Source organism: Arvicola amphibius, chromosome 2 (genome assembly GCF_903992535.2).
Source record: "Arvicola amphibius chromosome 2, mArvAmp1.2, whole genome shotgun sequence".
Lineage (NCBI taxonomy): Eukaryota > Metazoa > Chordata > Mammalia > Rodentia > Cricetidae > Arvicola > Arvicola amphibius.
In genome coordinates this window covers 162,832,814-162,851,962 of record NC_052048.2, presented here as the reverse complement: position 1 = coordinate 162,851,962, position 19,149 = coordinate 162,832,814, and the positions used below count along the sequence as shown (strand labels likewise).

Sequence of the window (19,149 nt, the reverse complement as noted above, 5' to 3'; positions counted from 1 at the left end):
TGGATTGACTTCACACTACATAGTCATTAATTCACTGCTCTTATTTCTCTTATACATTTAAAATTTCATAGCAACTCATTAAAGAAGCATTTTTGCATTTATTTTTAATACTTTTAGTGACAAAATTATTTTTATGTCTCTGGAACTGTGCTCATTAAGCAAACACAACTTGTAACATCAAGAGTTAAATCTGGAGGACACTAGCCAGAGCAGCATGGAAGCTATCATATAAAAGGCCTTGGAGGCAGGCTAGCATAGTTTACAAGCCATTGGACCTATTTATAGAGCTGACTTCTTTTGCAATGTCAACTGTAACCTTACACTTATTTTAAGCCTCAGTATCTCAAATATCAGCCTCAACTAGCTGTACAGTTTTCTCTTATTGATATCAGACAGCCCAATGGAGCCCACTGAAGAACCTTGTCAGATTCGCAGAGATAAGTTTTTAGAAGTTCCTAATCTGCCAGATTCTGTGTGTGAAGATGAAGAAGTTAAAGCGACCTTCAAGCCCAGCTTCTCCCCTCAGCTAAGCAGACGAGGATCAGGATCTTCTGAAGACACATACCTGGACACCCCAACTTCAGCGTCCAGGAGGGTTTCCTTTGCCGACAGTCTTGGATTCAGTCTTGTGTCCGTTAAAGAATTTGATTGCTGGGATTTACCAAGTTCAACCGATTTTGACTTAAGTAGGAACATCTTCCACACAGAAGAATATGTTTTGTCTCCACTGTTTGAACTGCCCTCTTCTAAAGAAGAGCTTATGGAACAGCTTCAAGTACAGAAAGCAGTGCTGGAGTCAACTGAACACCTTCCCGGGGCGACAAGTGTGAAGGGCATTATTCGAGTTCTGAACATTTCTTTTGAGAAGTTAGTATATGTGCGCATGTCCTTGGATGACTGGCAGTCCCATTATGACATTTTAGCAGAATATGTTCCTAATTCATGTGATGGTGAAACTGACCAGTTTTCTTTTAAGATTTCATTGGTTCCTCCATATCAAAAAGATGGCAGTAAAGTTGAGTTTTGTATACGCTATGAAACTTCTCTTGGTACCTTTTGGTCAAATAATAATGGTACCAATTATGTACTGATTTGTCAAAAGAAAAGTAAAGAACTGGAGCCCGTAAAACCATTGGAAGAAGCTTCTAGTAGACAAATAAAAGGGTGCTTAAAGGTAAAGTCAAGGTAAGGAGATGTTTTACATTCTTGAAAGTTTCTAAAATGTCATGATTTTGCATGTTACATAAGAATAACAAACAAAAAAAATCTCTTGCTCATGAAAATTAATGTCTGATTTAGCAAGTTAATGCTATTTAAATAATAGCATTGTAGTATTCTAAATTCAGGAAATTAAGCGGGTTGGTTGATGTGTAGACTATTTGCTTAATCTCAAATCTTGAATTATAGAGGATTTTATTTTATTTAGAGTATATTTATTTCCAATGATTCTTAAATGCCCATCCTTCACTTTGAAACATATTTAACTAACATAAAATTGTATTTCAGTATGTACCTGGTGCTCAAAAAATAAAATGTGTAGATTTTCCTTCCAAAGCTAAAATGATGATTTTAATGACTGAGTGGGTTATATAAAGATGTTTTGGAGAATGTATACTAGTTTAAATCATAAGAGAAATAAATTTAATAATAAACTAAAAAAAGATAATTGTAGTGATGTATAAATTGCATATAATATTTTAAAATTATACCAAGTGTAACATTATGGAACACAAATTAGAGCAATTTAGTCAAAGTAAGTGGAGCAGAATAAAAAAATGACCCAGATAGAAACAAGAATATTCAGCTCTACAGATTTGAGTTTGGGGATATGACCCCTCATTAGTAACCCTGCTTCTCTGTTAATGTTGAAAAATAGAAGTGGCCTTCAGTTCACTCTGTAGTATAGCGCTGGCTAATTTCCATGACACTAGGTTAGCAGATAAAACATTCAGGAGCAGGGAGACCACTGTCTGTTCCTCACTATATCCCAAAGGAAAAATACCCTCTGCTCTGCTAGAAACAGGCAAACGTTTGATTATTCTCCAGGTGATTCATCATCACTATTCCCCAAACAAATAATTCAGTGACTTCACCAGGAATAGTTTAACATGACGGGGAATTCAGACTCCAAGTACTAAACAGAAACTTTTAAAAAGTTACTTTGAAAAGATAGTAACAATTTTGTGTGTTAATGAATAAAGCATTAAGTAGTAATTACTAAAATTGTTGATCTACTGGATTAGTGAATTAAGCAATATAGGTTAAAGCAATTCAAATATATGAGAGAATGGATCTTTAATTTTATGTTCAAGTAACTTGAAAGAAGCTTACTCTACTGTGTGAACTTTGTCGACTTTCTCACTCCAAATGAGACTTTCTTAGGTTTTAATTTATATTATTGAAAGAGATAATATAATCATAACTTCTACACATGCTAAAATAAAAACCTGGTTGTTTGTAATAATACTCAGTCACATTATCTATATACAAAAAGTAATTCAGTGAATTAGTACTACCTCTGCACAAAACATATGCATTTTTAATCATCGAATACTTTTAAACATGCAGAATTTAAACAGAATTTAAGTAAGGTAAGAACATTTGGCAAAAGAAAGCAGTACTTAGCTCAGTTTTTTTTTCTCTGTGAGTTAAAAATGCAACTTCACAATGTCAAGCAGTACGTTCTGAACTGAGTTCAGGTCTTCATGTGATAGACCATATTTCATGTGATACCAAGAGTAAACAAAGAGCAGCTGACAGACCTAGGCCCAACCATGCACTCCAGCCACAATATCAATGGGAGATATATATATATCTCCACACACCTTTCTATTCAGAATGGTAATTATCAGCTCATAGCAGACACCACTCAGCTTTTAATATCGCTTTGGAGAAAAAAGACTGAGAAAAACTAAACCACAAAATGGTCTAAAGGCCTGTAAAGTTTCCTAATGAGTTATGAAAATGGAAAAACCTCTTTCCTTCAAAACCACAAATACATTTTCTGTACTTCTATAACTTAAAAATGACCAGCATAATTTAAACCACATTTTGAAGAAAGCATTCGCCTCTGGAGGAGGCTTTCTGTGCTGAGTTTCAGTCCAACATGAATTTTTACATCTGATTTATATACCACTCAAGATGGAGTGTATAAAGGAAATCCTGACAGATCCTCAGAACAGCATGTGCCATAATAGAATATTTATACAGCTTTTCCATGATATAATTTATATGCGATGGGCTTTCAAATATTCCTAGAACTCACACAAGAGAACATTATCAAATTTCTAAATGAATAGTGCAGTTGAATTTAATTGGGATGAATTTGGTTAAGAAAGAAAAGGGCTGCTCCATTAGTATTATTTTACAAAATGTACCCATGGTTAAAATAAACTGGTACTCATTTGATAAAAGATTATAGCTCCAAAATACCCTCCCTACACCCAAAATAGTTGTAAGATTGGAAAGGAATTTTACAAAGCTTTTTATTCTCTCTATGCTGTTTGACTTAGAGGACATTTCTTTTATGAGACAAAAATTGAATTGAAATATACATGAATTTGTGATTCTTATGTAGATTAAGTATAGTGTGTGAATAACTCAGAGTTAAATGAAAATTAGGCCATCCTAGTGCACAGAGCAACAACTAATTTCAATTTCTTTTCATACCAAAATTAATTTGCTGTTGGTTTCCCTGAGATTGTATTTTCGGAAAGTGTCAATAATCCCTTCTAATAGGTACAGAACAAACTGTAGGCACACATGCAGTAAGGCAGGTTCTGTTATGCCCATTATCCACACAGGTGTGATGCTCTCTTTGTGGAAACTTTTCTCAGGTTGGAGTTTGTAAATGTCTTCTCTGGTGTGGGTTGCCTACTTTCATTTGAGGCCTATTATTCCATATGATTTAAAATATATAAAAAGAAAGAATATCAGAGTCACCAAAGACATGTGGGAGCCTTCTCAGCTTGGTTGATCACCTTCCTGGACCTGGGGGGAGTTGGGAGGACCTTGGTCTTAGCATAGAGTAGGGAACCCTGATGGCTTCCTTGGCCTTGAGAGGAGGGAGGGGAGGTATGGGTGGAGAGGAGGGGAGGGGATAAGGGGGGAGAAGGAGGGGAGGGAAGTGGGAGAAGGAGGGGAGGGAAGGGGGAGAAGGAGGGGAGTGGAAGAGGGAGGAGGAGGGGAGGAGATGGAAATTTTAAATATAAAAAAAATAAACCATGAAAAAAATAGTGGCAGAATAAACATATATGCTGATGAAAAAATGGACTTGTGATTATGCCAAAATAGTGACATTATTTCTGGAAATCTTGATATCTGTTTTCAAATTCTCTGTCAAATATAATAGCAAGACTATGTCACTCTTTACACAAATATATTGAGCTAGGTTGAAATGCATGCAATTATTGGACTTAAGTAGAACTTACAATAGTTCCACCCTCGCCTGGAACACTTACAGTATGAAGCATGGTGTTTAAGATTTGTTTTTCCAATTAAAGATGAAAAGAACAGTCAAATCCACTAAAAGATCAATCAATCTGTAATTGTGTTTCATTCCCAAGTTCTGGCAAAAATAAAATTTACAACACCGAAAAAAAAAAAGACATGTGACAGCACGTGACCGAGAGTACCTAATGTAAGTGAAGGACACACATCATGGGGGTATTTATTAGGTGTTGCCACACAGGCAGCAATGCAGAAGATGCTAGTTAACAAACTAAGCAAACGTTTTGGTGAGAAATGCCATCGATGCAAGTCATATTCAATGTGCAGATCCAAATAAGCTAAACAGAGAATGCAGATGCAGTAGAGTAACTGAAAGATTGAAAATTAAGCATATCTAAGGTAAGTTCTAGATCTCCCATAGACTAGACATGTAGACTTGGGCAAGTAGGATTGAATTCTCCTTGGTTTATTGTGAGTAGCAATGGTCTATTGGGGGATATTCTTGACACTTTCACTTTATATATACTTATATGCACATACATATTTAAATATATATAATATATATATATATATATACATATATATATATGATTTTGATAAGTTTCCAGTTTTTTGGAATTTACTAGTAAATTATTAAAAGTCCTAGTTAACTGCTTTAAACAGGCGAAGACTAGCTTCAGCTTTTGAAGTGTGTAAACACACACTAAGACTCAGGCTGTCCCAAATTGCTGCCTTTTAATTTCATGGCTCCTAGATGTTCAGGTGGAGAGCATTCCTTTGCCTCTTGTAAGATTTTATTCCATAAGAAAACTTAAAGTGTCAATTTTCTTGAGATGTGTTTGACCTTATATTTTTGAGTGACTTAAAGCAGGACAAAAACTTAGTGGTAACTGCTAAAATGATGTCATTTAATAGATGAAACTTGAAGGTCTATTCCTTTTTTTTTCCAAACCATTTTGGGGTGGGGGCTGCCAAATGTTACAGCATACATGTGAAAGTCAAAGAATTACTTGTAGGAGTCAGGTCTCTCCGTCCTCCAGGTGAGTTCCAGGCATTGAACGCAGGTCATGAGATTTGGCAACACATTTTCTAAGTCATTTAGCCATCTCTCCAGCCCTGGAAGACCATTCTTGGAAGAGTAAAAGAGGCATTTGGGGCATTCAACAAACACACATTTTAATTAGAGAAAAAAAAGTATGTGATAGACAGTTGTGTGGTTGGAGATGTCTTTTCTTTTAAGAAATCATGTTAGTTTAGTAGGGATATCATGATGGTTGGTATTAAAACCAAATGATATTGCATCCTTAATGATTCCAAATAAATGCTGAATACATTCAAGTTAAGCATCCACAGCTCTAGAATTGTCACCATCAAAATCATCAACAAGTCTTCATCTGATAACTAACTTCCTGAGTCTTGACTGACATTGTTTTCCTTGACATCAAGGATTTCCTTGTCCAGATTCCCAGAGAATTAAGTTACTGTACATTCAGGGCCAGTGTGGCAGGCTCGGTGTTACTAAGTAGCAGTAACAAACAAAATGAGGCAAAAACTTGGGGCTATGTAGATATGGAGAGACTGAGAGAAAATAGCTCACGGGGCAGAGAGGAGTGTGGGAGAGAAAAACCAGCAAAGTCAATCTCATATTCTGTGAGTGTATAGTTGAAGCTTCAGATTAACAAATACATATTTCTGACTTGGGATTTTTAGGCTTCAAGACTAGAGGAATGGCCTTCCTGTAACTTGCTCTTCTCCCACACACCTGTCTAATGCGTGTTCTCCACTATATACAAGATAAACTCACCTGGCTTTTTATTTTATTAACTGAAATCAATTTATTATTCTAACTAAAGAAACCATTTGTATAGGTGGTGAATGGCATTTACGACTTGGCCAGGTGAATGCAAATAAAAGCCCCAAGTGGCCTTACTGCCAAGAAAAGAATGATTAGTCTTCCCTTTTCTTCATGCTTGAGGAATAGAACTAGGCACACGGAGGAAAGGAAAAGAAAGAAATTCTTTCTAAAGTGTGGTTTTAAAAACACAGAACGTTTGTCTTTCAGAACAATAAAATTGTGAAAATGAAGCCAAGAAAAGCACTAGAAAATGGGCATGAGCTAAAGCCATGGTGTATGTTCCAGTCACAGCCATTGCTCTGTAAGACTTCCTTAATTTACACATCCCACGTAGTCTGCGATCCTGGAAAGAGTCCAAAGCAGTGTAAATAGCTCCATGAGGCCTCTGGGACCTAATGGGTTCCATACCTAGCTCATTTGGAATACACACTAATTGTGGAAGCTGGACCTGTTTAAGGGGAGGGGACCTCTGGCAAGGCTACATGGAAACATAAACCACAGCTGCACAGGCCCCTCAAGAGGGTGCAGAGAGCTGCCAGCTGCCTGACAGTGAGAGGCCAATCTGCTGACTGTCCTTGGAGACCCACCAAAGCTCCATGGCCTCCTGGTGTTGTAGAAGGCTGTGCCCTTATAAGCCAAGACTACTATTAGATGAGTGTGATTTTTTTTTCTGCATGAAGAAGGGAGAAGGAAGTCATCCTCCAATGTTATTTAACCTCTACTAGAAGGAATCCCTGCTGAAACTGTACTTCCAATACCTGTTCTGAGTGTCTGGGTCCATCTTCTCTATGGGAGCCCATTTTCAACCTGTAAGTTTAGCGAGAGCCCCAGCTACCCCATCATATGGTGGCACATCATGAAGTATAAGAAGGTAATTTTTCACTTTCTTTTAAATCTGTTCCTATATTCTACCCCAACCACCAATAAGACTAATATTGGCAGAAAGACTTCAGAGCAAGCTTCAGGTGGTTTGACTGTCCAGTGTCTTGTTGGACTTGAACAGATATGCTACAATTTGACACTTGACTGTAGTCGTCTTGTTGCCTGCAGTGTATGTAAGCATACAACCCACACCCACACCCACTCACCCACCCATCCACCCACCCAACATGCACAAACCCATCTTCTCCCTCCCTTAATTATAGACATGTTTAATAAAGGTTCTAATATACTCACCAAGATCAGTTACACAGAGATCTCTGAGTTTGGATAAGATAATGCAAATGGATAATTTTAGAGTCCAGAATACTCTTTGGTGCAAGGCAGATTGGCATGGATAATTGTGGCAAAAGGTTAGGTCTGAAGCAGTCCTGTGTATTTGGCTTCTAAAAACAATAAAGTACAATAGAAATCAACTTCTGGCTTCCTCTCTAATTAGGTACTGTTTGAACTTCGGGAAACTATCTTGCCTTCATTTTATTAAGATGTATAACTGAGAATATAATACTATTTTCATAGCTGCAATAAGAAGCACATTAGCTCATACACAACTCACCAAACCAAGCTGCTGACATTTGGAGATATTCCCAAATGTACTCTCAATGACTGTGGTGATAAATTCCAGTTTACCCTCTTGAATGTGGCCTAGCTCTCTGCCTAGGGTTAATGGTGAAATACTTGCCCCTCATTATCATTCCTTTTGCCACCACCCAAGGGAATATAAATAGTTTCTAAATTAGTCACATTCAATAAGCATTTGACACTAACCTGGAAACCTCAGATTATGCTTCTGTGGAAAAAATGACTTTCAGAATCAGCCACTTGTAGGTTAACCTATCTATCTATCTATCTATCTATCTATCTATCTATCTATCTATCTGTCTGTCTGTCTGTCTGTCTGTCTGTCTGTCTGTCTGTCTGTCTGTCTATCTATCTCTCTATCTATTTTTCTATTTCTACATACATAGTTAATATATATACATACATAGTTAATATATCTCTATATATGCATACATAGTTAATATGTATACACATATAGTTAATATACCTATATCTATATACATAGTTTATATATATATGTGTGTGTGTGTGTGTGTGTGTGTGTGTGTGTGTGTGTCTGTGTGTGTGTATAGGATGGGGATATTAACCTTTTGGGAAACTGAAGTTTAGGTCATTTTTAAAATGAGTTATATCAAAAAGATACTCTTTAGATAAAAAAAACCACTAGCTAATCAGCCTTGCTGTCTATTTATATGTATGACTAGAGGAGTAAATTTGAAATTTATATAATTTCTTCATTCATAGAAAATATATTATTCATCCTTGCATCTATGTTACCTCCGTGCTTAAAGGAACAAACAATTTTTTCAGACACAGAGTTCCAATCTGTCCAGGTTCTCTTCTGAATCCTTAATTAACATGTTCCTATCTGTGATTTGTTTTGAAGGGTTAATCATACATACACCTCTGTGTTTAAAGACCAAATGGAAGTTATGCAAAAATTAATCATTTGGTCTAATATTCTGCACTATTTGCTTGTAACGACCAAATGTGCATTCAACACGTCTATCTTCAGAAGGTTTGGTCCTCTCTCCCTCCATGCTCCTCCGCATGTTCAGTGTTTGCTGTGAGCGGCATTCAGACTGCAACTACACACAACTCGAATACTATACGAAAAAATTGTTTTGTGTTCAAGTGAAGAGCTTTTTGAAGTTATTATAGCAGTAATTAAATCAAAATTGTTTACTCTCAAATTGATATTTGTAAATATTGTTAGATGGTGAAAGACACAGACATCCATTTGCCCTCCAACAGCAACAGAATCCCAACACTGCAGTGGAATTCTGATTTATTTCACATATGTCAACCACTATGAAACATACTCATTTACTGTAGTCTAGGATGGAAACACTGGACTCTCATTCAAAGATTTCAGAAAATGTCCTTGCTGATTATAGTGCCATGTGGTTCCATAGCGTTGCTCAGGGAAGAAGCTGACAGTGACAGAGCATACTGCTGCATCTGATCTTGGAGATTAAGATTTATAGTTTTATAAGATATTGACACAACTTAGGTATTTAAAGTAACCGACCAAAAAAATCATATTTAGGCACAACAGAAAAACTGCTGCATTCTTTAGCAAGACAGAATAATTACTCTGCTTGGTGGAAATAAAGTTATAGTCATGTTTTATAATATCAATACAACACTGGACAAGATATTTTCATTATTTTTTCCTCTTGTTTTGTCAAGGTGCTCAGACAGGGTCTCATGCATGGTTGACTCATGGTCTATCCCCAGCAGCATTTCCAGTGTGCAAAACATGATTTATGAATGATTTTCATTGAATTAAATTGTAGAAGAATCTTTCAAACCCTACCCTTTACTTTCAGACAGAGTAATTCTGAAAGTTGCCAATTCTCTATGATTTCTTCTTAATTCTTTTCTGGGAATAGTGGGTTATTCAGCAATACATTTGATAGGGAATTTATGTGATTGTAATATGTCCATTCATAACACTTTAGGTTTTAGTCATTCAGTTTTTCCCAGATTGTAGTTGAATGAAATACTGGAGTCTCTAAGATTACAATTTTAATTAAGCAGGTATGTTTTTTATCATTGTTCTCCATTTTCCATATTAAGTATCCTCAATAATTTTAGATGTTTTTCTTGAGGTCTGGGCTAATAAACAGGTAAACCATTTGCAGTGCCTTAATTCAGTGTCAGAGAAGAATGAGCCCATTAACTAGTCAACTGGGTAAGCCGTAAATGGCACCATCGTTACAAGGAACTAACTGATGTTGCCAGGTCCAAAGATTCGGTGGTACTGAGTGGGTCAGTCTCACCTGGCTAAAGTGGTACACAGTCCTTCAGTCTATTACTGACTGTACAGTTCTGTAGAGCAGACAAAATTTCTAATGACTAAGTATATCCTTGTGTGGGTAAGTTAATACTGCATTTCCAAGCAGAAATACTCTGAATATATGTAAATTTCCTGACTCCACCAGTTCATATGTTTGCATGTGTGTGTGTGTGTGGGGGGTCTGTATGGCCACATATACATAATGTCCCCTTAAAATTGCTAATGACTTGGCTAGAATTTCTACTTTCTGTATTCTAACATCCTGTTCAAAGCAGATGCTCGTTAAATGGTAGACCATTATAATAATACAAAAAATCAAGGTTATGTTTATAGGTCTTATAAATATATTTCCACATGAATCTTGAGGCTGCTTTTGACTTAGCAACATTCTAAGGTTTATTTTTTACTTCTCATTACTTTCCGTACTTTCTTTACCCTGGCCTTTGGAGTTACTGCTCAGAGGATACAAAATACAATAGCTTTCCTTAACTAAAAGGCTTTGTATTGGGCATAATATAGTTTATACAATTTACCTTTGGAAATAAATAAAAATTAGCATGAACCTGCTCAGTTTATTATTTCTGAATCTGACTGCAAAAGCCCCTGTCAGAATCAGAATGCTTACTCTTGGTAATTTGTTGGCAGTCCCCATACAAATGATTTTACTTTACAAAATTTCTCATGTATTTTAGCATTTATAAGTTTTCCATTTTTAATTTTATTCCTCTATATAAGATACAAAAAGAAAGCACTTCATTAAATCTATTTTCAAAGATGGTCTTTTACTACTTCTCAGGACTATTGAAAATAAAACAGTCAGAAGGCTGTTATGGACCATAAGCAGGCAAAGGAATGGGAACAAATTTTTAGACTTATATAGCTAAATTACAAAAATACATTCATTCCTTTAAATCGTGAGCAGTTTTTTTTTTTTTTTTTTTTTTGGTTTATTGAGACAGGGTTTCCCTGTAGTTTCTAGAGCCTGTCCTGGAACTAGCTCTTGTAGACCAGGCTGGTCTCGAACTCACAGAGATCTGCCTGCCTCTGCCTCCCGAGTGCTGGGATTAAAGGCGTGCGCCACCACCGCCCGGCTGAGCAGTTTTTTTTTTATAGATATAGATGAAGGAACTGCAATTGGGTTTTTCAATGTAATCCTTCACATAGTTGGGGTTGCAGCCGGTTCTAATTACTGAATTACTAATTATGCTCTCCTCTGCGGTAACCACTGTCTTATTACCTAGCCATATATGTACTAAGATTATTACATCTCAATTATGTAATAGGTTATCATTGTTCTAAAATATAAATATTTAGAAAGGTCGTCAGCATTTATGAGTAGAGAACAGTGACTCTGCTGTAGTTTCAGGTATATTAGAGAGCAATGGTGCCATATCAGTTCATTCTGAGTTCAGCATCATCTCCGGTTAAGACATCCCATTTCTCCAGTAGCACAGACATGTATGTATGTAGGAGGCCTCTAGCTCTTCCATTTTTCTTTACTGTTTATATAACATAAACAACATAAAATATCAATTTCATTCTGTAAATACTAAGTACTTATTTAACTAAATCAAAATTTAAAATAGGTTTCAATATATTTATTATTTTACTATTGTATAGACAGTCTGCACGTAGATAAATTTTTTTTAGGCTTCTAAGGTATAAATACATTATCAAAGTGAGGAACAAATTACCATAAAATAGTTTTTTTGTGCTTTTGAAAGAATCACTCCATTGAATTACCCCAATTTTACTTTCCAGCAATATCATACTCATACTAGAGACTTATCTATTGGTCAGTTTTTAGGATATAAAAAAAACGAAAGAGAAGCAGAACAGCCCAAGACTGAACAAGGAAAGACCAAGGCAGATCCTGTGTGCCTGATGACTGGGAAATTCTTTCCTTCCTTCCTTGTTTCTTATGACATCGGTCCACGTTAGTGCTCTCCAGATGCCCTTGTGCTCTTGATCTCACTAGGAATCTTAGTCTGTCCTTACATGAAATTAATAAAGTACAAAAATCAGAAATGATGATAAGTAAGGTAATGTGGCAAGTTTTAAATGTTAAGTCTTATGAAAAGTAATCTGATATATCCCTTACATTATATTCACTATTGAAACATTAATTTTTGAACTTACTGTAGCATCAGACATATAAATGTATATAAATATAAAGCTTTCAGGCCTTTGTATATTGAAATGACTTAAAATTATAGCCAAGGGGTCTAGTCAAAGTTATTATATGCAAAGGTCTTATTTTAAAATTCTTTTACCGTTTCTAAATTTTAAGTAATTAATTAATTAAGAGAACAATCTTTCCTCATTGACATGTCAATCTCAGTTCCCACTCCCTCCCATCCTCCTATTCTTTCTACTTTCTCCCTCACCCACTCCTCAAAGAGGGTAGGACTTCCTGTGGAGAGTCAACAATTCTAGCACATTGTTTTGAGGCAGGACCAAGGCCCTCCCCCACTTTATCTAGGCTGAGCAAGGTATCCCTCCAAACAGAATGGGCTCCAAAAATCCAGTTCAAGCTCTAGGGATAGAACCTGGTTCCACTGTCAGTGGCCCCACAGACTATCTCAACCATACAACTGTCACCCACATTTAGAGAGCTTAGTTTGGTCCTATGCTGGTTCCCTTGCTGTCAGGCCAGAGTCCCTGAGCTCCCATTAGCTCAGGTAAGCTGTTTCAGTGGTTATCCCCATCATGGTCTTGACCCCTTTCTTCATATTCTCACTCCTCTTCTACTTGACTTGGGAGCTCAGCCCAGTGCTCCGCTGTGGATCTCTGCATCTGCTTCCATCAGTTGCTAGATGAAGGTTCTATGATGACAATTAAGACAGTCATTAATCTGACAACATGGCAAGGCCAGTTCAGGCACCCTCTCCACTATTGCTTAGGGTCTTAGCTGGGGTCATTTTTGTGGATTCCTGGGAATTTCCCTAGTGCCAGGTTTCTTGCTTAGCCCCATAATGGCTCCTCTCAGTCAAGATATCACTTTCCTTGCTTACCCTCTCTGTCCTTCCTTCATCTCAACCATCTCACTCCCTTAGGTTCTTCTTCCCCATCCCTTTCTGCTCTCTCCATCCTCTTCCTCACTCCTTTCTCCCCTCATCCCCATACTCCCAGTTTTCTCAGGAGGTCTTGTTTATTTCCCCTTCTCAGGGAGATCCACGTTTTGTTTTCTCTAGTGGTCTCCGTGTAACCTAGATTCTCTAGGATTGTGGACTGTGCTTTGTTAGCCTTTGCTTTATGTCTAATATCCAGTTATTACATACCATGTAATCCAGTTATTACATACCATGTAATCCAGTGATTACATACCATTTTTGCCTTTCTGGGTTGGGTACTTCACTCATAAAGCATTTTTTTTAATTCCATCCGTTTGCATGCAAATTTGCAAATTTTACAACTGAGTAGTACTTCATTTTCTAAATACACCATATCTTCTTTATCCATTCTTTGTGGGGCATCTATGTTGTTTCCACATTCTAGCTATTACAATCATACTGCTATGAGCATAGTTCAGCACATGTCCTTATAGAATAATTGAGCATCCTTTAGGTATATGCCCAAGAGTGATATTGCAGGTTCTTGAGGTAGGATGATTTCCAGTGTTCTGAGAGACTGTCACACTGATTTCCAAGTGGTTGTACAAGTTTGTATTTCAGGAAGCAATGGAGGGTTTTTTCCCTTGCACTGTATCCTCTCCAACATAACCTAAATTGGTGTTTTTGATCTTAGCCATTCTGACAGGTATAAGATGGTATCACAGAATCATTTTGATTTGGATTTCTCTGATGACTAAAGATGTTGAGCAATTCCTTAAGTGACTTTTGGCCATTTGAGATTCTTCTGTTGAGAATTGTCTGTTTAGATCTGTACCCCATTTTTAATTGGATTATTTTGCATTTTGATGTTTAGTTTCTTGAGTTCTTTATATATTTTACAGAACAGGCCTCTGTCTGATGTGGGGTTTGTGAAGATTTTTTCCCATTCAGTAAGCTGCCGTTCTGTCTTATTGACTGTGTGCTTACAGAAGCCTCTTAGTTTCATAAGGTCCTATTTGTTTATTGTTGCTCTCTGTGACTATGCTACCGGTGTTATATTTAGAAAGTCATCTCCCGTGCCCAAGCATTGAAGGCCAGTTTCCACTTTCTCTTCTATAATGGGTGCAGTGTGACTGGATTTATATTGAGGTCTTTGGTCCATTTGGACTTGAGTTTCTTGCACTGAGATATATATGGATCTATTTGCATTCTTTACATGTTAACTCCGGGTTTCTCCCCTACCTGCATCAGCTTCACTTTTAAAATCTTTACCCAGGCCCAGCAAGGTGACTGAGAAGGTAAAGCACATGAGCCAAATCTCCTTAACCATATGAAGATGAAAGGAGAGATCTGACTCCACAATTCGTCACCTGATCTCCACATGTGTATATCCCTAAATATATGTCACCACACCACAACACACGCACATAATAACTATCAGTAAAATATAGTTTAGGAAATAAACTTTACACAATGACAGTTTTCTAATTTTGGCCTATCAATTGCTCATTTTGCTCATATAGGATACATCTAAAATTTCGATTAAAATATTAACATGTGATTCCATTTGTATTCTTAGTACTATTTTGTGAAATTAATATTTTAAAGCTTTGTATATAATCTGATAAAATTGTATGACAATAAAAATTAATAACACATATATTGAAGTTCACATGAATTCTAAATCATTGTCTTTTATGAGAAAAATAAATCTGACCTATCTATAACAGTATATCAATTCATTCTTATATTGACGTATATATAAGTAACCTAAATAACTCTATTATAAAACCCCTGCCTTCTTCATACTAAGTCTAAATATATTATTGAAGTAGATAATGTACATTATTCATGAATACGTTTTATTTTATCAGAATAAAACTTCCAGTTATATCAACTCATACCTGAGGGCCTGTGACATAAGTTTTGTTATTTTTCTATTAACTTTCAACAGAAAAATTTGAAGATGTTCCTACTGAAATTATTATTAGGTTAGAGTAAGTTTTTTCTTGAATATTAGCTGCTAGCCAATCAGCAAATCATAATAAAGCATATTTTTCTGTGACGCATTATAGTGTCTGAAGAATATGATATTTTGGAATTATCTTCAAAATTATGTTGACATTATTAGAAGAGCTATATTGTGCTATTTATATGTATCCTCAAATACTGTAGAACTCCTTGACTACTCTTGATGATTTTGAACAAATTTATTTTATTCCTTTAATTTTGGGCATGAAGATACACTATATTTATTAGAAATTGTGAGAGACAAAAGCCATGTGATCTTATTCTCGTGTATGATGAAATATATTCAATGGACTACAGTTTTTATTTCCTCTTACTACATTGGTAAATTGACCTGTTCTTCCTCAATTTAGAAATTTCTATTTATATAAGCTTAGGGGACTTACATTTATCTTCTTTATATCTCATCTATACATTGTAGTAAGCAGGTCCATCTCCATTTTGCAAAGGAAAAACTTTTGCTCAGGAAATATATAAGATGAGAAACTGAGTTTGTATCTAGGGAGGGCCTGCATTTCCTCAGATTGGCATCATATAATACAAAAAAAATCATAAAGAGTTCATGGAGTCCTAATTTTACCTTTAACTACGATCTTCAAATATGTTTCTCTCTTCAGATATGTTTCTAAAAGGATACTATCTGGATGCAATAGAGTTTGACACTGATATGTCACGTGCCACATGGAATGAGACATATGCTTATCAAAAAATGGGCATTAGATAAATAGGGTGGAGGGCGTTTATAAAGGGGAGAAATGATTAATGAATTTAATAGCAAAAAAAAAAGACAAATTGTTGTCTTTATTAGCCAGTAAGATCACCAAAAAGAGAGAAATGATAGGAGTCAAACTTGAAAAACAGGTTGAAATACATTAATCTGGGCATTTCAATGTATCTTTTTTGGTGAATACATGGAAAATGGTAGGATTGCTTCTATAATAACTTGAAGATTGAGAAGTTTGGGATCTTGGTTAACACAAAATAAGGAAACCAAATACCAGTAAGAAAGCATGGACCGTGCTCCTTTGTGCACTGATGGAGAGTTTTAATCAACATCACTTACAAGAATACACTAATTGGAGAATCTTCAGTCAGTTGAGAACTACTTTCTGAACACCTTCTCCAGGTATTGTCTTAAGCACTATAGACATATCAGTGAAAAGACACCAATTTTGTTCTCATGTAGCTCACATTTAATGGACGAGAAAGTAATATTGCTAAAAAAACAAAAGATTAATCATGTGATTTTCGAAGAAGGATGCGTCAATGAAAAGGAAAAGACAGGGTGCCTCTCTTCTTCGAGGGAGCCTTCCACCATGGCCACTGTGAGTCATACCTGACACTGAAGGCACGGGTAGGCCGCACTGAAGAGTTTTAAGGTAAAGAGTGACAGAGGAGACACTTCATTTTTTTACAGTCTTCTGTTGGTGTCTGTGCTTATTTCCTGCAGTGACGATTCCTACCCAACAGTTTAGAAGCACAAAGGAGGAGGGCAGGAAAGACACAGATGAATCCATTACTCGACTCCTTGTCTTTAACACCGAACTCTCTTTAAATCCTTTGGTTTAGGTCTTTTGATTTTCCTGAATGCCCTCCTTACTAATTCTCTTCACATGAAGATAGAGTTGCTACAGTTAGTGTGGTCCAAGAAGAGACTCCCCATCTAAGTTTACGTTTCAAAGTTCTAAATCACTGTATATCATCTTGTTTTCAAAATGCTTTGTCTTCAGTATATGCTATGATTTTTGTATACATCAGACAAGTTTGTGTAAATGAGCTTTTGTGAAAAAATATTTTCTACAAAATCAGAATGATGTGGATAGAAATCAAGCAAGCTATTGAACAGAAAGTCTGAAAGACAGCGAGTGGAATATTGTCAGATTCTTATACTGTATCAGTAAAACAAAGACAAGAATAAACACAGTTACTCATATATTTAGGTGAAATACTTCCTTACATGTGAGGAAATGCCCACAAATTAAAGTATCAGCATTATCTGTGAACTTGCATTCAAGACATTGTACTGTATGTCCTGCCTTTTTAAACAAATGTCACGTCATCTCTGTTACTTTCACTTCCAGACACTAATTGTTTCTTTTATGGGATCGAGGCTACTCGTGTCCTTGGCAATATGCTTTATGGTGCTTGGATTTAGAGTAATTGTTTGGCAGTTTGCCGTTGAGTTCCACAAATAGAAAACATTTTGCTGGACCAGATTCAAATCTTTGCAAACATGATCAATTTTACAACAAGTAGTAATTGTCAACAAAAAAACGATGATTGTCTTTTACAATTACATACATATGCAATGAGGAAACATGTGTATTAATTTCTCACTGTAAAAAAAACCACAAAATCAAAATATAAATTAGCTCAGGTATAGGTCTGAAATTCTTTCTTGCTTGTTACCTTTTTAGTTTCTTTTTATAACTTATTTATTTTATATTATGAACACAGTTTCACCTCCCTCTTCTCCTTTTATTCCCTCCATCTGTTTCCATCAGTTGCTGGATGAAGTTTTTCAGGTGACTTTTGAGCTGGGCACCAATCTATGAGTATAGCAGAATATTGTTAGATGTCATTACATATTGACATTTTTTTTCCCTAAGTCTTTGGACCTTCCAGCTTCTGGATTCTGGCACTTCAGCAGTATCAGAAATGTGTTTATTCTCATGGTATAGGTCTCAGGCTGGATTAGCCATTGGTTGATCACGCCCCAAATCTCTGTGCCATCCTTACCCCAGTATATCCCATAACACAGTGCAGACTGTAGGTTGAAGGTTATGTGGCCGGGTTGGTATCCCAGTCCCTTCCTGGTCACAGGAGATAGTCAATTTATGATATGTATTCCCTCCTTCTAGGAGTTTTAGTTGGAGTCATCCTTGTAGATTCAAGCTTCCTTCACACCAGCTTTCCATTCTGATCCTGAAGTGTTTTCCCCTTTCTAATAGTCTCTTTCATGTTAACCTCATAATGGATCCCTCAATCAAAACACCTCTTTCCTTCCTCCATCTCCACTATCCTATTCCCTCAATATCTCATCCGCCTTCCCTTCTCCCCTCACCCCCATGCTCCCAATTTTGTCAGGCTATCTTGTCTATTATGACTTTCCAGGTGGATCTATATATGTTTTTCTTAGGGTTTACCTTGTTACTTAGCTTCTCTAGGATCATCTACTATAGGCTCAATATACTTTGTTTATAGCTAGTATCCACTTATGAGTGAGTACATACCATATTCATTTTTTGGGTCTGGGTTACCTCACTCAGGATGGTGTTTTCTTTTGAAACCTGGCACTGGACAAATTCCCAGGAATTCATAAGGATGACCTCAGCTAAGCCCCTAAGCCATAGAGGAGAGGGTGCGTGCCCTTGCCCTGTAGGAGGAGTGATGAATATCTTAAATATCACTACCCGAGCTAGTGGGAGCTCACCAACTTCAGCCAGACAGGGAAGGAACAAGCATAGGTCCAAACCAGGGCATCTGAATGTGGTTGACAGTTGTATGGCTAGGCAGACTGAAGGGTCTCTGGCAGTTGCACCAGGATTTATCCCTATTGCTTTTTGGGAACTCTTCTCTTTGGATGGATATCTTGCTCAGTCTAGATATAGTAGGGAGGGCCTTGGACTTTCCCCAAATTTATGTGTCTTACCCGCTCTGTGGAGTGAATGGGATGGGTAAGTGGAGGGAATGCGAGGAGGGGAGGAAATAGGAACTTGAATTGGTATGTATAATAGAAAAGATAGTTTGTTTTCTTTTTAAAAAAAATAAAAAATTAAATTATATTTAAGAAAGAGTCTCTTTCAGTACTCTCCTCCCACCCGATTCCTCATATTTCAATCCACACCCATCCCCAATCAACTCATAAAATTTCTTTTATTTTCCCTTCCCAGGAAAATCTGAGTGTCCCTCCTTGAGTCCATCCTGTTACCTAGTCTCTCTGGGTCTGTGATTCTTATGAT

The 19,149-nt window shown here is 36.5% G+C and overlaps 1 protein-coding gene across 1 annotated transcript in view; it reads left to right on the top strand.

The window, feature by feature from the left end:
• Positions 1–400: 400 nt before the first annotated feature.
• Positions 401–19,149, top strand: part of Ppp1r3a (protein phosphatase 1 regulatory subunit 3A) — a 40,977-nt gene continuing 22,228 nt past the window's right edge. The window contains 1 exon segment of the mRNA XM_038320970.2: positions 401–1,185. Coding sequence (XP_038176898.2) covers positions 401–1,185 — 785 coding nt within the window.